Source organism: Vitis vinifera, chromosome 6 (genome assembly GCF_030704535.1).
Source record: "Vitis vinifera cultivar Pinot Noir 40024 chromosome 6, ASM3070453v1".
Lineage (NCBI taxonomy): Eukaryota > Viridiplantae > Streptophyta > Magnoliopsida > Vitales > Vitaceae > Vitis > Vitis vinifera.
Genome location: NC_081810.1, coordinates 323,247 through 336,817, shown reverse-complemented (window position 1 = coordinate 336,817; position 13,571 = coordinate 323,247). Strand labels below are relative to the sequence as shown.

The following is a 13,571-nucleotide window of genomic DNA, read 5'->3' as shown; positions in this document are numbered from 1 at the left end:
TTTCTCACCTCATTTAATTTCTTTAGGGTTGTGGATGAGAATAAATTTAAATAATCGATGTGGGGTTGAAATGGGTTGACCTATTCTAGACTTGCCAAGTTGCCAATCTTAGACTCCACAATGCAATGATAATATATTTGTTACATGAGCAATGTAATGTCACACATGGATTGTTTTAATAACTATTAGCTTAAGGTTTTTCCTAATCGAGTTTTGATGATGATAAATGATGTTAATGGTACTAATGATTCAATTAAGTTAATCATTTTAGGTTTTCAAGAAATTAAGACTACTTCAAATCAAATCAATAGATGACCTTGTTCAATGAAGACTTGACACTATTGAATGCCTTTGAAGAATTAGGAACAAATTGTACAATTCATTTTGTTAGTGCAATCGAGAAAATTAAAATCATTCAACACTATTGAATACTTTTGAAGAATTAGGAACTATTGTACAATTCATTTTGTTAGTGCAATTGAGAAAATTAAAATCGTTCATGTGCTTAACATCTCAAAATCATTCTTTATGCACTTTAAATTAAATATATTTTTGTAAAAATGGATGATTTCGTATTTTTCAATAAACCTTGGCTTAAACTTTTTTCAAAAGAAAAAATGTTTAAATGGTTTATTTGTTGCTTTGGAAGCATTCTCTTGGGTGTTTATGGCCTTAATCCAATCTCAATCTTATAAAAATAGTTTAACTTGTCAAGGTAGTGGGAAACTGAATGAGTTGATAAGGCTCCATTGGTCAAGTTGCCATTTTGTACACTTGAAGGTCTAGAAGCTCATTTTAGGTGGTTGAGGTGGAAACCTCAATTGATTAAGGACTAGTCAAACTAAGTGCTCAATTAGTTGAACTCTTAGTCCCTAGTGATCACTTGTCAAGGCATTAAATGCCTAATGACTAGTTAACATGGTTGAATTGATTGCTCGATTGGTCAAACCTAAATTGTTGGTTTTGGGGTTCCTATCTGTCAAGCTATAAATTGATAGTTTTAAAAGCATTTAAACATATGAGACCTTGAATATTCATTTGCTTACCTATCAAACATTTCATTGAAAGTTCTTAAGTGTATTCATTCTTTCACTTGCTATTTTCTCTTTTGCACCATCAAATCAATCATAGTTTCCTTATATTATGAACAATGTTTACTTTAGTAGGATTGAAGTGTTCTTCATTTCTTCTTTTAAATTTATAAAAATGTTGTTTAATTGAGATTTATCATTTGAGAAGATTTGTGAGGATCCACTAGAACCTTGGAATCCAATTGTAAACTTTGAAGGTTTGGATTGAAGCCTTCGGAGCTAGTAAAACTTTCACTCAATTGGAGTTTGGGGAGAGTAGATGTAAGACAGGGTTTAGGTTGAACCATATAAAATAGTGTTTGCATATCTTCTTTCCTTTTTTTTTTATTTACCTTAATTTTCTTTATATTGCGTATTATCTTTGTGCTTTTGTTAATTGCTTTAATTAATTTACTTTAAAAGTTAATAAAATTGATTATCACCTAATTCACCTCTCCTATTGGGTGATTAATTAGGTTGGAATTATCTATCTTTCATAATAACAAGTTATTGGGTTATTTATGATTTCACAATTCTAACTAGTTAGCACTATTTATTGAAATCTTAAATAAGCAAAATACTGTTTAAGTTACAACTTCTAAATTTCCTTTTTTTTTGTCTTAATAAGTATACATTTTTTAGGTTGGATTATAAGGTCAACTCCATTAGTTAAATGCATAAAACAAGTTGAAGATTTGAATTGGGGCATAATATCTTTGTTAAATAGGTTATAGTAGTTGACATAATTATAATGTGAACAAAATATACTTAATCCAAACCTATTAATTTCGAGTGGTGTTAATCGGACAAGAAGCCGTCTTCCATTGGGACTCATCACTCCCCCAATGAAGCCCATTTTGAGTTGGGCCCATGGACGGAACCACCATGGGCTTCCTTGACGATGTTGAAAATGGATAGTTTCCCTCGGACTCTTGGTAAGAAGGGTGAATTCTTAATTGTCCCCAATAATAAATGAAAAAAAAAGGCCATTTAGTTTGCTCCCGTAAGGAAAATGCAAATTTGGAAGTATAAAACTGAAAAATAATTTTCAACTATTAAGTATTAACTAACCTTTAATTATTTAAAAAAATAAAAAAATAATCATGGAGTAATTATTGATTTTTTTAGGGTAGAAAAATTTAAATTATTGAATATTTTGTAAAGCAGAGCCCATGGTCTTTTGATGTATTGGGCCGCCTTTTTTGTTGAGTTTGTTTTGGGCTTTGAACTTGGAGCCTAGAGGAGGTTTCATGAGTCTGTGTGAGTCAAAACGACGTCGTTAGTTTCTGCAAAACCTCTCCTTGTTCCCGGATCCCACCCCTCCCTGTCTGACGAAATTTAGGGGAAAGGGGGAAAGGGTTGTAGAATTGCTGCCTCTGTCGACAAGTTGGTGGAGGTTTCTACGAGAAGAATGAAGATATATATAGTTATTCACAACCTCTTCTTGATTTTGGGAGTGTTATTTATATCTCAGATAGGTAGATCAGCATCAAAATCTCTGCTTTCCACAAACCCATTTCTGGGAATTGCTCCTCAAGGTTATCCTCTTTTCTCCGTTCTCTTTCTGTTTCGTTGAAGATTTTTGCTTGTTTTTTGATTAGTCATGGTGGGGATGTGATGTTTTTGGAATACCCAGATGAGAACTACTACAAGACTTCATCAGAGATATTCAAATGCAAAGATGGATCAAAGAAATTGAACAGAGCACAGGTCAATGACGACTTCTGCGATTGCCCTGATGCCTCCGATGAGCCTGGTCTTTCCTCTTTTTGACCTTTTCTTTTGCTCAACTTCGTATTTATTTTATTTTCCATCAAGTGGGTATTTTTGTTGCTTTCTGATATTTTGTTTCGGTTATCTGTTATATAATGGGCTATGGTTTGTTTAATCCAGCCAATACTTTGTTAATAGTACTAGCTTTTCCTATTTCCTTTAGTTCCAACCATAATGTCTTAAGATTCTTAATTTGGAAGGTGGGGATGGTCTAATTACATTCCTGCATTATAAAGTTGGTTTCTTTTGAGTTCATAGTAACAGGATTTGCAGTTGTTTTGATCTTTGATCCTACATAGAATTCTCTTCATATGTTGGCAAATTACCTTGTGGGTTGTAGGAACTTCGGCATGCCCGGGTGGAAAATTCTATTGTCGGAATGCAGGACATGTTCCTCTGTTGTTATTTTCCTCTAGAGTGAACGATGGTATCTGCGGTAAGTGTGCTTTTAGGAAATTGCTTGTGATGGAGTTAACTTTACAGACACTGAAAATGCCCTTTTATAAATGGACTTGTTTCCATTAATGGTCCTTTGTTGGTCAGGTAAAACCATTTACCATAAATCGCCTTCTCCTGTTGTGAAGTTCTAAAATCGTGCCTGATTGATGAAGGCTTGATAGCCTCTTGTCATTTCTTCACCATCATATTGGTAGTTGTATATTTACTTTATTTCCCTTTTCACCTGCTCACAATGACCAGATTGCTGCGATGGGAGTGATGAGTATGATGGTAAAGTAAAATGTCCAAACACATGTTGGGAGGCTGGAAAAGTGGCCAGAGATAAGTTAAAGAAAAAGATTGTAACATATAAAGAAGGAGTCACTCTACGGAAGCAACAGATTGAGCAAGCAAAACTGGCAATAGCTAAAGAGGAGGAAGAATTATCAAAGCTAAAAAGTGAAGAGAAAATATTGAAAGGGCTTGTTCAGCAGCTCAAGGGTATGCTTCTGTCCTTGTTGTTTCCTATCATTGTGTACTGTGCTTTCATTCAATTAAATTCAGTCATAATTGTCATGATTACTATCTAGTTTATGTCCCAATTATTTGTGTTGGAGTATATAAATTCTCTTCCAGCATTCTATATGTATTTGAAAATCCCAATTAAGTATATTTGAGAGATATATGTGTGGTGCTGAAGGGAAAACACAGCAAAGTAATAATATATTGAAACTTTATTCTATTTATGACCTTTTTCAAGAGGTCCACAATCAGTTGTAATCTACTTCAATAATGGGCCTAATCTGTTGCATATGAAATGGTGAAACCCCATGGCATATGGGTGCCACCCTGTATCCCTGTGTACTTAGGATGCACCCTCTTTTTCTAGGTTCAATTCTTTATAGGATTTTCTGAAATACTTAGCTTTTCAGATCAAAAGAACTTCATTTGGCCCTAGTACTTTTATCTTTGCCTTGTTTTTTCATAAAAAGTCTCAAGAAAAAGAAGTCCCCACTTATATTTTAAGAGACAAAATGAGCAAGGAAGATGTTGATGAGTGAGTGATATGCACCTTTTTTTTTTTGATAGGTAAAAGTAATTGTATTAAAAAGAAAAGTATACACGATGTATATAAGGAATAAAAAACAAAAATGCACGGACACACAAAAACAACCGCACTTTACGGAGCTCCTAACCAATCTATCAAAACAAGCATCGATAAGGAGCCATCCCCAATATACAATCTTATCCAATCCCAAAATAGATACAAAAAAGAACTTTTTAAAGAATGATCTGAACATTCACAATTCTCAAGGCTCTCCTATTTCTTTCCCTCCAAATAGACCAAAAAAGGCATAATGGAGCAACCTTCCGAGCCTTTATCCTTTTTCTACCAACAGGAAAGCCTCCCCAACCCAAGAGAAAACCTCTCATTGAAGAGTGCATCACCCATTGTACACCAAATAAAACAAAAATAAGCTGCCACAAAATACAAGCTTTCGGGCAATGAAGAAGAATATGAACACTCGTTTTTTCTTCCTCTTTGCACATGTAGCATCTATTAGGCATCTTCCATCTGCTCTTTTTGAATTGATCTAGAGTCAAAATCTTGGCCCAAGTTGCCTCCCAAGCAAAGAAGATTACTCTAGTAGGGGCCGAGGAGTTCCAGACTATACTGTGAGGGAAAGGATCCACTCCCCTACTAGCCAAGGAGGAGTAGAAGGACCTAACAGAAAAATACCACTCTTTGTGTCAACCCACTCCACTGAATCCTCAGTCTACCTCCTCCTGCTCCCAATCATTCAGTTGTCTAATTAACTTAGGATTCTAGCTACCACCATCCCAAGCATCAGCCAGCCGAGCATCTTTAGAGTAAGCTATAGAAAAAAGGTTCGGGAAAACATCCCTCAACGACACATCCCCACACCATCTATCCTTCCAGAACTTCACCCTGTTTCCGGAACCAACCTTGAAACACATTCTAACTTTGAGATCCTCCCAATCATTTCTGATTGCCTTCCAAACCCCCACTCCATAATTCTCTCTCACCCCATTCTTGCACCAACCCTCATCTTCTTGCCCATTCTTGCCAACAATTATCCGTTTCCAAAGAGTGAGTGATATGCACCTATACAGACTGATGCTACAAAGACAATTCTGAAAATAATAAAACAATAGTGGTCAGTTTGTTAAATGGAAGACATTTTTTGGCTCACTATTCAAAACTTTTATTTGTATACCATTATCTATTCTTATCCCATCTTTTTAAGAATGCCTGTCTATGAAGGGTCAAAATAGTTAGGCTTTGGAGTCACTTGGGATTTTCTTTTTCTCTTTTTCTTCATTTCTTAAATTCTTGTTTATTAGTCTGGTTCCTTAGTTTATCTTTGGTGTATATGCTTGTATGTACATGGATTGTGCTCTTGTTTTCCTTGATTATATATACAAAATTTTTATGTATTCAGTAAATAAAGGGTCAAAATTGATAAAATTTGTTCATCTGTGACATTGTGCCTGATGTTTTAATACACATAAATGTCATCTCCATCCTCATTTTTCTTGATAGACATCATGATTCTTAGATTCATATTTATGTTGGAAGGTTACAACAAGATAATTTAGCTGGTTGATACTTAATGTCACATGACTGTCCTTTTGTTTTTCCATGTAGACCGTAAAGAACAGATAGAGAAGGCAGAGGAGAAAGAGCGCCTACAGAAAGAAGAAGAAGAGAAGAAGCGGAGAGAGGCTGAGGAGGAAGCTAATAAGGAGAAAAGCAAAGCTGAGAAGGAAGCTAATCAGGAGAAAAATGAAGTTAAGGAGCAAGTTGGCAGTGAAGAAGAACCTATGGAAAGTACCCATGATGATAAAATTGGAGTTTTGGATCAGGTTAGAGGGCTTGTTGTTTGCCTTTCATGTTCAGTTATTGCAATCCTTGAATTCAGACAGACATGTACTCACTCACATATGATATATATTATTTTGCTGTTTTCATTCCTTTTTTTATGTTAAACATTTTGAATATTAAAACAGCCTGAATGTGGTAATTGGCAGTCAAATAACACCATATCACCTTATCAAACGGGGAAAAAACACCAAATTCTGTAGTGTTTTTGCTTTGCTCATTGCATGTTGTGAAACTAATTCTCTGTTTGCTTGTAAGCGTGGTGTACATATATGCTATATCTCAATGTTATTCATGCTTATAACAAGTTCAAGTCCAATATGTGGATACATTTAGTGTGCGTGTGTGCCTATATGTATATCTTCAGTTACTCGTGGTACCTCTTCTTTTTTACTGCAAAGCATTGTTTTTTTTCCCCCTAGTTCTCACAATCACAAATATTTGATAGGATGTAGAAGAGGACAAAAGCAACTCAGTAGCTGAAGTTGAGCATACTGATAAATCTGAAAATGCATCTCCAACTGATGGAATTGAGCAGGTGATTGACGAATTTGTCCATCTATTTGTTTATTTTCCACAATCAAAGTTCCACCGAAGGGGTGCTTCCATAGGTTTAACAAAGTTCTTGAACTCATATATGCATTCCCATCTTGATATAGCATGCAGCAGAAGGCAAGGAAGAGTCCCCAGTCGTACATGAAACTGACCTTCATGCTGGAAATGAGGTGTCTCCAACTTCCGATCAAGCTACAAAACAGGTAATTTTCTCTATCTAGTTTCAATTGTGTTTATAATTTGGAAATTCATTTCCTATCCATGACATAGTTAACTTGTAAAACGTATTGTGTATCATTTTTATATTTTTCTGTATCGTGTATCGTATTATATTTTTTTTATATAGTGAAAAAAATAGAAAAAATATGTATATGCTATTGAAAGTACAAAGTATAGAGTAATATATAACCAATTTTATGAAAGATAGTAGGATTTTAAGAGTTAACTATATCATATCATATGAATATATTCAATGTTAAAGTTTTGACAAATTCAAATTAACAAAATATGATTTTAATATATAGATTCATTACATAATCCACAAAAATAAACTTCTTCATTTTTTTCTATGATTTTTAGTTCCAAATTCTAACTAGATATATGTACTTATTTTGTTGTCAATCAATATTTATGTCTTTATGCGTCATCTTCAAAGTTGCAGCTTTTCAGATTTGTCATCATTCCTTTTCCACCAAAAAAGAAATAATAAAAAAGCTAATATATTAATGTTTTATTCACTAATCACTATTATTTTCATTGTCAACATTCAAATGAAAATTCTCTAATATTCATTGTAAAAATAAACTTACTTGACTTTTAATATAACATTTGACAACAAAAATTTAGCTTTTCATATAAGATTGTTTTACCTATTTTTCCTTTTTATGATCAATTTTTTTAATCTTTTAGTATATTTTAAACAATTAATATAATACATTCTTTTAATAAAAAAAATAATTTGATTTTTTCAAAAAATCATAGAAAATAGTTAAAGATGTATGAATTATTGTATCGTAATATCACATATCATGTTGTGTATCAGAATATCACATATCGTATCATGTATCGTAAGATACGCTTTAAAGTAAGATACGGATTGCAATACGTATCAATTTCCATAAAAAATGTATTGTATCATTGTATTGTAAATTTTTAACAACTATAGTCCGCATATTTCCTCACTTATTTCAATTCTTCAACTCCAGCATGCTACATCTATTTTATCAATGATATTTACTTGTGGAATGAATCTCCAGAGAAATTCTAGTCTGTTCAGTAATAATCTACAATCTAACTGATCTTTAGACTACAGATAGAAAATAAAAAGCAAAATTTTAGAATGTCTTACCCTGAAAAGCTGATGTTGTGGACCCAATTCTGAGCAAGCATAAAATCTTTATCACATGTCTCAGGCGACAGTCTTATTTTTTTTTTATCAGAAACTCAAAAGATCTTTTCAATTAATTAAAAAGATCCAAAACGACGAGACATCCTTCCACAAAATACAAATTTAGATTAAAACAAGGGAATGGATACCATTACATGGTTCCATAAAGCTTAACAAACAACAGAAATTACAAAAAGTAAAACAACATTTGAAACAATTAAAACAAACATTAGATAGATTCAAAAGAAGTACATAATCTCTAACAAAGGATACCAATTCCTTTGCTCCTCTTTTAACTAGCCCATCTGCCACCTGGTTAGCTAAGTGAGGACATCGAATGGTGCATCCGAACATTGTAAAGATATCGAAAATTTGGCATAGTCACCTATCAAGTCTCCTTAAATCTCTCTCCTATTTAGTGATCCACGAGATAACAACAACAGAATCCTCCCTCCACCGCAAAATTGGCCAAGCGCAAAACTTTTTCTTTTACAAAGCCCTTGAGAAGCACTGCAACCTTGGCTTCAATTGCAAAACCATCACCTGTAAGTTTAGAGTTGGGCACCTCTTTTAAATGGCCTCCATATTTCCTTCATTGAATTGTAGGCAGTGATAGTAGCAATGAACATTGTTATGGTTATAACAGGTTGGAGTCCAATATGTTGATACAGCTTAGCTTTTGGAGACTCACTTGAATGTAAATCTCATTACATCAGTGATTGTAGTTATACCTGGCTATATTACTACCTATAAATAGTACCATGGATTTATCCCTACAAAAAAAGGGGGAAAACTAAAGCAAAACAAAACCAGACAGAATAAAAAAGAAGCATTGTTATGCTATTATTATTTACACCAAGTATTTGTTTGACTTATAAATAAGGTTGAAAACCAAAAAATAAAAATAGAAGAATATCATTTTTTTTTACCTCCCAAGGTTGAAAATAAACTTGCATCAACTTTGGATGAAATGGTTTTGACCTGTAAGTTAAGTTCTCTAAATTTCTTGGTATGTTCAGTTGCATTCTTCATGACATTCTTTCGGTGGGTACAAGAACTAATCACTTGTCAAGGGTTAAACTTTTTTTTTTTAATGAAAGATTATCTATTTCTTTTTCATTTTTCTTTAAATGTATTAACAATATACTTCCACTACATAAATGGAGCCTGTGGTCAATTGTTAAACTTCATTTAAAATGGAAAATTGGTTGATAGGGGAAGAGAGTAAAAGGCTAAAAGGAAAACATGAAAGGTTTTAGTGGCAGCAACACTAAAGAGTCTCTGGTTGAAACCTTCATCAACTAAGTTTGCCTTTGTTTTATCTAACCTATATTCCCATAGTTGTCTGAATTGAAATACTATTGGCTCTGAAAGTTGCTAGATTATAATTAAAAGCCAAGAATGAGCTTCATGCTCATGTCCATGACACAATGTTTATTTATTTATTTATTTTTTACTACACCAACATATTATAGAACTGCAACAACTCCCCAAAGGGATACATGGCATGTTTGAAGTGCAAACCCCTCTTCACCAGCCCCTCAAGTAGGATGTATTTCCTCTTTGGACTTCCATCACGATATCCTCTTTGGAATTTACCTCCAAAAGGAAAAATGGGGAGAGCATTTGGTTTATTCTGACCATCAATTGTAATTTTTTAACCCACCTACAGATGCTCTTGCCACACCCACTATTTTTAGTGATCTGTATCAGTCAAGTATTAGATTGCAACTATATGATTATGTTGATCTGTTGTGTCTTTCAGGATCATGGTTTTTAAGTTGCAAAGTGATAGGAATTGTGAACTTGCAATCTTGGAAAAATGAATTTTATTAGGAAATTTCAGTTTTATGTAAGTTTTATGTAAGTCTCACAAGTTTCTTGGCATGTCAGTTTATGATATGCTCTTTAACTTGCCTGTCAAAAAGATAAATAACAATAAAAGATATGCTGTGAACTTGCTGTCCTTTTCTGCTTCTTGATACATGCCTATCTTTAAGTTACTTTGAAGTGTTGACACTTATTTTTTTTGTTGTTTCTGCAGGAGAATGATGTAGCTGAAAATACTGAGGGATTGTCAAGGGAAGAGTTGGGCCGCCTTGTTGCTTCTCGTTGGACAGGGGAAAATACTGGGCAGCACACTGAGGAAGTTGATGCTGTGAAACATGATCATCATGAAAGCCACGAAGAGACACCAGAGGACACACATGCTGAGGAATATGACGGCTATGCATCAGAAACCGATGATGACAGCCAAAGATATGACAATGATGATATGGAAGATCCAGTTGATGAAGATTTTGGAGAGGATGATCACTATGATTCAAGCCCTCCATACAAATCTGACACAGAAGATGAATCAGATTTTTCAGGTTTGTCACTGCTTCATTCCCTTTAATTTGTTGTTTATATTTTGTTCTGAACTCAATCTGATATCAAGTTTGAAGCTCATATTCTTTTAAATTACATTTTATAATCCAACTACATGTTCAGATATAACAAGCACAAGTAACCCATCGTGGTTGGAGAAGATACAACAAACAGTGCGGAACATTCTAAATGCTGTTAACTTGTTCCAGACCCCAGTAGATAAATCAGGTAGGAAACAGAGATTTATGATTTTAGTGCTTAAGGATGGAAATAAATATGTGAGGTTTGGATTATCTGTTGCATTTTGGTTTTCATAGAGGCTGCTCACATACGCAAGGAATATGACGAGTCCAGTGCCAAGTTGTCTAAGATGCAGTCTAGAATATCAAGTTTGACACAAAAGCTAAAGCATGATTTTGGTAAGTATATATTAAATTTTTTTTACCTGTATTTATTATTTCTTGGCATTTGCTTTCATGTTAGGGAGTTATTAGCTTAGCTTCCACACACTAAACTGAAATTTAATCTTACAGGGCCTGAGAAGGAATTCTATTCATTCTATGATCAATGTTTTGAGAGCAAGGAGAACAAGTTAGAAACTTTCTTATTTTATTCTTATATTTTTTTTTCTTTTTTTCCTTTTTTCATATATATATATACTTGTAATTTTTCTCATTTATCTCCTTTTTGAACAATGAAAATTCTTGTTTCAGGTATGTATACAAATTATGCCCATTTAAACAAGCTTCCCAGGAGGAGGGCCATAGTACTACTCGTTTGGGGTATGCCTCTGACGTATATTCTCCCTTGCGTTTATAGTCTCCCAGGTTCTTTCTTCATTGAAGAAATTCAATGCTATTGGTTCAGTTGGTCCTGCTGGTTTTGTACAACCGTTTGTTGTTTTTCCATCTGGGAGATCCTTGTCAGAAATGTACTGCAGTAGTTTATCTGTCTTCAATCAAATTGCTCATAGATCACACCCTAATAAGGATTCTAAGATTGAGTCCTCATGATGAAAGATCTCCTTGACTGATCAGACTCATCCTCGTGCTTTTACATCATTAGTCTCTCCTCTTCTTAGTTGACTGGCTGCCAAATCATGGCCAATACTACTGGATAAACTAAATATCCCATTATTCTCCTCCTGACACTATATTCTGGGAATATTTTATTTTACCCCTTACTAATATCTATTGTATGTTCATCGTATGAGGTGACCTGTTTTTCCTACATGTCTTTTTCTTGAAAGTTGCATGTTTTCTTTCGTCTTGATTTGCTTACTGAGCATTTTCTTTCTTTCATTATCTGCAAATAGGCGCTGGGATAAATTTGAAGATTCATACAGAACTATGCTGTTTTCAAATGGCGAAAAATGCTGGAATGGACCTGATAGGAGTTTGAAGGTAACGACCATAATGTTCTTACATTGGATCATGTATTCATTGGTTTATAATAATGGTGACACGACTGCCTTGCACCTTTAACTAGCTTTTGAACTGGTAGGTATACCCCGAGTCTAGTCAGTGTGAAATGTTAAGTTTTGCAGGTATAGCCTGGTGACATCTAATGATGTTTTGGGTAATATCTTTTGTTTTTTTCCTTGAACTGCAAATGATTGGTTATGTTTTCATTTGTTTTGGATAGTGGGAAGTCCTCTGATTCATCTAATAGTAAATGGGTCATGAGCTAATAGGCCTTTGTTTAATGGATGATCTACAATTTTTTTCCCTTTTCCCTTTTCCCTTTTCCCTTTTTAACAGGTCAAGCTAAGATGTGGGTTGAAAAATGAGGTTACTGATGTTGATGAACCAAGCAGATGCGAGTAAGGCTCTATTTTTGTAACTAACCTCTTGTCAAGGCAGATACATAGTGTTTCTCTCTGACTTGTATTTTATCATGGCAGATATGTGGCATTGTTATCCACCCCAGCTCTTTGCCTAGAAGAAAAGCTGAAGGTTAGTTCTTTCTACCAAATGTTCAATTTGCTGTTTCTATCTTCTGCACTGGATAGCCCAATGGTGAAATGTTGCAGGAACTACAACAGAAACTAGAGTTGATGAACCAGGAACAACCTCAGGGCCGTGATGAACTCTAATCTGTCTGGGATGGAATGGATTTACCCCAGACTTTTGCTGACTGCTTAAATTGATTCATCATTGCCCATCTTGAAAGATAAAAGAGACACATATTGGCAGCCCTTCTGAGCAAGGTTGGCTGAAGAAATTTGAAGCAAAAGATTTGAAGTGGATCCTGGAATTTTAATGTTACTGGAGCTCGCTTGATATTGAGGCTTTGGAGTAGTGGTGAGAGTCAAGCTCAGCTAACCTGATCTTGATGTTCTTCACACTGTTCTAATCTTTTCGAATTGAGTTTAGAATAATGACATAGTAATCAAACAATTAAAGGGCAGAAATGTTTATTGGGACTCTTTATCAAATATTCAACATCATGATGAAATTTTCACTTCATCCTCGGTACTTCACCAAGGGTCTATTTGGATTTGGATAGACAATTGTGAACCCAAGGTTCTTTTAATGAAAACTGCGATAATGGTTTGTTTGGTAATATTTTCAAAGTAAAATCTGAAAGAATGCTTTTCTGGCAAAGATGTGTCTGACAGTGAGAAAATATTTTTGAAGAACAAATTTGGAACATTGGTTTGGGGCAGTGGAAAATAAAGAATGTGGGAGGACCAAGACACAATGAGAATGCCTGCCAACGTACAAAATCACTAATCCCCAATTGGGTTATTTGGTTGATAGTGGCTGACAAATAAATAAATAAATAGCATTAAAGATAAAGAAATAACAATATGAAAGGGATCGTGTTTGGCCCCAGGGAAAATGTCAACATAAGCCGGCAAGACGCACGAGTCTTTGAGTCTGACCCCCTTCCAACTCATATTTCTGTACATATACATGTATGGTGAATCAGCTTTTATATTTTGTTGCTTGATTGATGAACACGTCTCCCTTGTTGTTGGTCTGTGTGTTAGGAACTTGGGGGTCGCCCCACATATTTCTTAATAGAAAGTCAAAAGCGTCTCAAACACCGCCTCTTCTTCCCCTTCTTC

The 13,571-nt window shown here is 34.4% G+C and overlaps 1 protein-coding gene across 3 annotated transcripts; it reads left to right on the top strand.

The window, feature by feature from the left end:
* The first annotated feature begins 2,297 nt into the window (after positions 1 to 2,297).
* LOC100255312 (glucosidase 2 subunit beta) lies at positions 2,298 to 13,063 on the top strand. Of its 3 annotated transcripts, none has more exons than XM_002283726.4 (16): positions 2,298 to 2,608; positions 2,707 to 2,826; positions 3,184 to 3,279; positions 3,543 to 3,782; positions 5,953 to 6,170; positions 6,635 to 6,724; positions 6,846 to 6,944; positions 10,173 to 10,500; positions 10,622 to 10,726; positions 10,816 to 10,917; positions 11,032 to 11,089; positions 11,212 to 11,280; positions 11,814 to 11,901; positions 12,259 to 12,320; positions 12,402 to 12,453; positions 12,531 to 13,063. In XM_002283726.4, the coding sequence occupies exons 1-16, from the start codon at positions 2,482 to 2,484 to the stop codon at positions 12,591 to 12,593; spliced, it is 1,917 nt and encodes a 638-aa protein (XP_002283762.2). In that variant the 5' UTR covers positions 2,298 to 2,481; the 3' UTR covers positions 12,594 to 13,063. The 3 variants fall into 3 exon arrangements, with proteins under 3 accessions (XP_002283762.2, XP_010651407.1, XP_059593291.1); XM_010653105.2 differs by having other exon boundaries at positions 2,307 to 2,608; positions 12,543 to 13,063; XM_059737308.1 differs by having other exon boundaries at positions 2,307 to 2,608; positions 12,402 to 13,063.
* Positions 13,064 to 13,571: the final 508 nt, after the last annotated feature.

Coding starts and splice junctions, on each gene's coding strand:
- LOC100255312 (XM_059737308.1), top strand. CDS start 2,482: ATGAAGATATATATAGTTATTCACAACCTCTTCTTGATTTTGGGAGTG. Junction 3,280..3,542: donor AGTGAACGATGGTATCTGCG/GTAAGTGTGCTT, acceptor CACAATGACCAG/ATTGCTGCGATGGGAGTGAT. Junction 12,321..12,401: donor GATGAACCAAGCAGATGCGA/GTAAGGCTCTAT, acceptor TTATCATGGCAG/ATATGTGGCATTGTTATCCA.